General features: G+C 54.7%; 1 protein-coding gene across 1 annotated transcript in view; it reads left to right on the top strand.

Annotated features, from left to right (window-relative positions):
- The window catches only part of FBLIM1 (filamin binding LIM protein 1), a 44,767-nt gene that overhangs the window by 15,221 nt on the left and 23,710 nt on the right, over window positions 1-5,836 (top strand). Inside the window, exons 3-5 of the mRNA XM_011939901.1 lie at window positions 863-1,055; window positions 1,334-1,603; window positions 5,655-5,834. Coding sequence (XP_011795291.1) covers window positions 1,354-1,603; window positions 5,655-5,834 — 430 coding nt within the window. The 5' untranslated portion in view covers window positions 863-1,055; window positions 1,334-1,353. The remainder of the gene's footprint in view (window positions 1-862; window positions 1,056-1,333; window positions 1,604-5,654; window positions 5,835-5,836) is intronic.

The raw sequence follows: 5,836 nt of genomic DNA, 5'->3' as shown, positions 1-5,836 counted from the left end.
GCCTCCCAAAGTGCTGGGATTACAGGTGTGAGCCACTGCTTCCCACCTTTTTTTTTTTTTCTAAGACAGAGTCTCGCTCTGTTGCCTAGGCTGGAGTGCAGTGTTGCAATCTCGGCTCACCGCAACCTCGGCCTCCCAGGTTCAAGCAATTCTCCTGCCTCACCCTCTCAAGTAGCTGGGATTACATGTGCCCACCATCACGCATGGCTAATTTTTGTATTTTTAGTAGAGGTGGAGGTTCACCATGTTGGTCAGGGTGGTCTCGAACTCCTGACCTAAAGTGATCCACCTGCCTCAGCCTCCCAAAATGCTGGGATTACAGCTGTGAGCCACCATGCCCAGCCCATGGAAGGCTTTTGAGTAAAGGAGAAAGATTTATGCTCTAGAAAGATCAGGGTTAGGAGGTGAGACCAGAGGCCATGGAACCTCCCCATCTCTGCCCTTGCCCCCTGCCCACTGCCCAGGCCTGAACCAGGACCCAGGTTTTGGAGATTGGGTGGAGTGAGAGATTCCAGCACTAGAAAGCAAACAAGGAGGATGCTGGCTCGTGTGCAGGGCTGAGAAAGGTCAAAGCAGAGCAAAGTGGCCAACAGCATGAGCTCTGGGTTCCAGTGCTACCTCACCATTGTGTGACCCTGGACAGGTGACTTCTCTCTGAGCCTCGATTGCTTGATGTGTTAGGTAGGTGGTGACAGTGCCTGCCCCACAGCCACCTTGTGTGTTTATGAGTTAATGAGGATCATGTGCTCAGGGCAGAGCAGGTCTTGGTGAGGGCAGCTCTCACTGCCCCCGCCCACTCCGCCACTGGAGCCCAGCCCTGACGTCCTGACAGATCCTGATCTGTTCTCTTTCCCTTCCAAAGTGGAGCTAGCCTGAACCTCCAGGACTTCAGCCCTTCCAGGAGAATCTGATCCCAGGTGAGGGAGGTCACTTGGGATGTGGCCCAGCAGGCAGGCGGGACTCCAGGCTGGGAACAGAAGTCAGCCCTGCTGGGGCTGGGAGCTGAAAGAGCTGTTCCTTTCTCATAGGTGTTAGACGAGGAAAAGTGATCATTGGTGAGGACCGCCTTTGCTTCCCTTGGTGTGCAGGTTCAGGAGAGGGGCAGTCAGGACTTCTGGGTCTCACCCCTGTGGCCAAGTCCCCTGGTGGGCCCTGTCTCCCCCAGCAGGACACCCCCACCCCCTCTCTGGCTGGGCTGGGTGCTGGACTGAGTTGTTGGGATGGTAGGGTGGCTGACCTGTCTTTTTGGGAGGAGGGAGGCTCTCTGCCTCTCGGGGGAGGGTGTCTGTGTGTCCAGGTGGCAATCCCGTGCCATGCCCCACTCTGTCCCTAGCCACACCAGGAGCGGAAGCCATGGCCTCAAAGCCTGAGAAGAGGGTGGCATCATCTGTCTTTATCACCCTGGCACCCCCGCGCCGCGATGTGGCTGTGGCGGAGGAAGTGAGGCAGGCGGTTTGTGAGGCCCGGCGTGGCCGCCCCTGGGAGGCTCCTGCCCCAGTGAAGACACCCGAGGCTGGCTTGGCGAGGAGGCCCAGCCCCTGGACACCCCCTGGCAAGGCTGCAACCACAGTGCCAGCTGCACCTCTGCAGCTTTCCAATGGAGGTAAGAGCGGAAGGGACTTTGGGGAAGACCAGGTCAGAGGCAGAGGTGGGGAGGAAGGGGCAGGCTCCAGCATCATTCATTCGTTCATTTGTTCGTTCATTGAGTGCCTACTAAGTGCCAGGCAGATTCTGGAACCCAGTTGCCTGGGTGTGAACCCTGGCTTCTCCATTTCTCAGCTGGGTGATGTTGGCGGGCCACTTAACCTCTCGTGCCTCAGTTTCCTAATCTGTAAAACAGGGATAAAGATAGTACCTCCCTCGGAATGTGGTTATGAGGATTAAATGAGTTAATACACATGTAAAGTGTTTAGCCTTGTCCATGTCACACAGAAAGTGCTGAGAGATAAGGGTTTGAGCCTGCATGAAGCTTCCATCCCAGTGTGGGGAGCACACATAATGAAAATATGATGTCTGATGTCGGGCAGACACATGTGCTCTCATGGAGTGAAGCATGGTGGAGGGGTGAGGAGGGGCAGCTTTTTTGTTTGTTTTGAAACAGAGTCTCACTCTGTCACCAGGCTGGAGTGCAGTGGTGCAATCTCAGCTCACTGCAACTTCTACCTCCCAGGTTCAAGCCATTCTCCTGCCTCAGCCTCAGCCTCCTGAGTAGCTGAGATTACAGGCATGCACTGCCATGCCTGGCTAATTTTTGTGTTTTTAGTAGAGACAGGGTTTTGCCATGTTGTTCAGGCTGGTCTTGAACACCTGACCTCAGGTGATCTACCCGCCTCGACCTCCCAAAGTGCCGAGATTACAGGTGTGAGCCACTGTGCCTGGCCGAGGGGCAGCTTTTCATAGGGTGCTGAGGATGGCTTCTCTGAAGAGGTGACATTTCAGCTGAAACCTGAATGACAGCATGGAGCTGGCCAGGGGGAGGTGAAGTCTGAGGGGCGGTGCAGAGGCCCCGAGGCAGGAGGGAATTGGTGGGTGGAGGGTCTTTCAAAGTGCCTTTGTTTTTCCCGGGCTTTGCTGTTCTCTTGCTGTATGAACGTAGTGAGCCCTCTCCTTGCTCTGGGCCTCAGGGTCCTCTTCTGGAAAGTGGAAATTTGTGTGTGGATGTGACCATCAGTCACAAAATGAACATAGCACTAATGAGTGTTCCATTCCCTTGGGCCTGGTCGGACTGGCCCTGTTGCCATGGTCACAGGGAGCCTTCCAGTCCTCTTCCCTGTGTCTCCTATGGAAAGTCTCAGCTGTCAGGCGGGGCAGGAGTGAGGAAGGGTGACAGCCCAGGGCCCTGGGGCAGGGGGTGGCTCATCATCTGACAGGGTACCAGCTGAGATGCTAAGGGGCAGAGGCTAGCCCAGGGTAGCAGTCCCTGGAGTCTTCAGATGCCTAGTCAGGTGTCTTGCTGTCCTTGAGCAGGGCTGGGACAGCCCTGTCTGTCATAGAAATCAGCTAGTCATCAGTTGGAAGTGCTGATTACAGGAAGCCAGAAAGGGGTCAAGACAAGGGGCCACACGGGTTTGAGTGTGCATATGTTTCCATGGAACATGCTTCCTCCTTGTGACAGATACTCCCACGTTGATCTTTCCTTCCTAATCTTGCATCCTAAGAACACAGGCTCCTCCCAGCTACCTCGCTGTATAGGAGGGCCATCATGACAAAATTCACACATCAGGACATAGGATCCAACTGGAAACAAAAATATGTGCCCCTTCTGGGTGGGCAAGGAAGTCTGGGAAATAGAGGCTAGATGTCAGAATTTCTGGGACATTTTCTTTTTTTCTTTTCTTTTCTCTTTTTTTTTTTTTGAGATAGAGTCTCACTCTGTCGCGCAGGCTGGAGTACAGTGGTATGATCTCGGCTCCCTGCAAGCTCCGCCTCCTGGGTTCACGCCATTCTCCTGCCTCAGCCTCCTCAGTAGCTGGACTACAGGTGCTCACCAACACACCCAGCTAATTTTTGTATTTTTAGTAGAGACAGGGTTTTACCATGTTAGCCAGGATGGTCTCGATCTCCTGACCTCGTGATCATCCGCCTCGGCCTCCGAAAGTGCTGGGATGACAGGTGTGAGCCACCACACCCAGCCTAATTTTCTTTTTTTTTAGATGGCGTCTTGCTCTTGTTGCCCAGGCTGGAGTGCAGTGGCGCCTGGCATTTCCGGGGCATTTTCATGGTTGTTGGGATTATGGGAAGAGGATCTTGGGAGTGTGGGAACAAGATCAAACTTGCCTGGGAAGGGCTGGCCTGTCACTGGTCAGCATGGCTGGCTGGCCGTTTCGTCTGCCAATTTGATACCCTCAAACAGAGCACAGAGATCTTGGGGTTCAGTCTCCCTGAAGTGAGATAAGTTTTAGGTGACCAGCTTGGTCATGTGCCTGATCTGACACAAAGGCTGGCCCCAGGCCCTGGGGATGCTGCCAGCTGCTTGAAACCGTCTACACTGAAGGCTGCCATCTGCTGTCTGCCTAGTGCTTGTCCTCTCAGAGTCATCCTCCAGCAGGTCTGGGACCCCCTTTCTTCCCACCTGCCCTGGGGCCTCAGGTCCCCTCCTTCTCTCTTGAATTCCTGCCCGCCCATCACAGCCTGTGGGCCCTGCACTGGGAGGCAGGCACTGGGAGAGGCCACAGCACTCTTGCTACCTCTCCAACACCTGGTTCCTGACTCCATGAGCTCATCGGGGTCGGTTCTCACACTTCCGCTGAGTCAGCAGCAGCGTCACCCGGGCCTGTACCAACACAGCCACTGGTCTGTTCCAGCACAGCTGCTGGGTCCCACCCCGAGTATCTCTGATTCAGCAGATCTGCCGTGGGGCCCCATAATTTGCGTTTCTTTTTTTTTTTTCCAAGATAGGGTCTTGTTCTGTCACCCAAGCTGGAGTGCAGTGCAGTGGCGTGGTCACAGTTCACTGTAGCCTCAACCTCCCTCGCTCAAGCGATCCTCCCACCTCAGCGTCCCAAGGAGCTGGGACTGCAAACTCTCGCCACCAAGCCTAGCTAATTTTTGTGTGTGTGTGTGTATATATATGTATATTTTGAGACAAAGTCTCGCTCTGTCACCCAGGCAGGAGTGCAGTGGCGCGATCTCGGCTCACTGCAAGTTCCGCCTCCCAGGTTCACGTCATTCTCCTGTCTCAGCCTCCTGAGTATCTGGGACTACAGGCGCCCGCCACCATACCCAGCTAATTTTTGTGTTTTTAGTAGAGACGGGGTTTCACCATGGTTGCCAGGGTGGTCTCAAACTCCTGGCCTCAGGTGATCCGCCCTCCTTGGCCTCCCAAAGTGCTGGGATTACAGGCGTGAGCCACCATGCCCAGCCTAATTTTTTTATTTTTATTTTTATTTTTAGATGGTGTTTTGCTCTTGTTGCCCAGGCTGGAGTGCAGTGGCGCAATCTCAGCTCACTGCAACCTCTGCCTCCTGGATTCAAGCGAATCTCCTGCCTCAGCCTCCTCAGTAGCTGGGATTATAGTCATGTGCCACCACGCCCTGCTAATTTTGTATTTTTAGTAGACGCAGGGTTTCTCCATGTTGGTCAGGCTGGTCTCAAACTTCCAACCTCAGGTGATCCGCCTGCCTCAGCCCCACAAAGTGCTGGGATTACCCGCGTGAGCCACTGCACCTGGCCTTTTTTTTTTTTTGAGACAGGGTCTGTCTCTGTCTCCCAGGCTGAAGTGCAGTGGTGTGATCTAAGCTCACTGCAGCCTCAACCTCTTGGGCTTAAATGATCCTCCCATGTCAGCCTCCCAAGTAGCTGGGATTAAAGGCCTGTGCTGCCATGTCTGGCTACATTTTTTTTTTATTTTTAGTAGAGTTGAGGTTTCACTATGTTGCCCAGGCTGCTCTTGAACTTCTGGGTTCAAGCATACTGCCTACCTCGGCCTCCCAAAGTGCTGAGGTTATAGGCATGAGCCACCATTCCTGGCCTAAGATTAAGTTTCTTGCCTAAGGACACACAGCAAATCAGTGGCAGAGTTAGAGATGGAACCCAGGCCGGGGTGACCCCAACCTGAGCCCTCAGCTACCCTCCGTGTGCCCATGTGGATATGTAAAACCCTCCCCGGTCCACCTGGGAGGCTCTGACCAGCCCTCTCTCCTCCCCCATTGCAGGATGCCCACCCCCTCCTCCTGTCCTGGATGGTGAGGATGTGCTTCCTGACCTGGACCTCCTCCCGCCCCCTCCACCGCCACCTCCGGTGCTCCTACCTTCTGAAGAGGAGGCTCCTGCTCCAGTGGGGACCTCACTCATTGCAGACTTACAGCAGCTGCACCTGTCCCCGCCCCCGCCCCCG

Source organism: Colobus angolensis, unplaced genomic scaffold, assembly GCF_000951035.1.
Source record: "Colobus angolensis palliatus isolate OR3802 unplaced genomic scaffold, Cang.pa_1.0 Scaffold185, whole genome shotgun sequence".
NCBI classification, from domain to species: domain Eukaryota; kingdom Metazoa; phylum Chordata; class Mammalia; order Primates; family Cercopithecidae; genus Colobus; species Colobus angolensis.
This window is presented reverse-complemented; position numbering and strand designations above follow the sequence as displayed.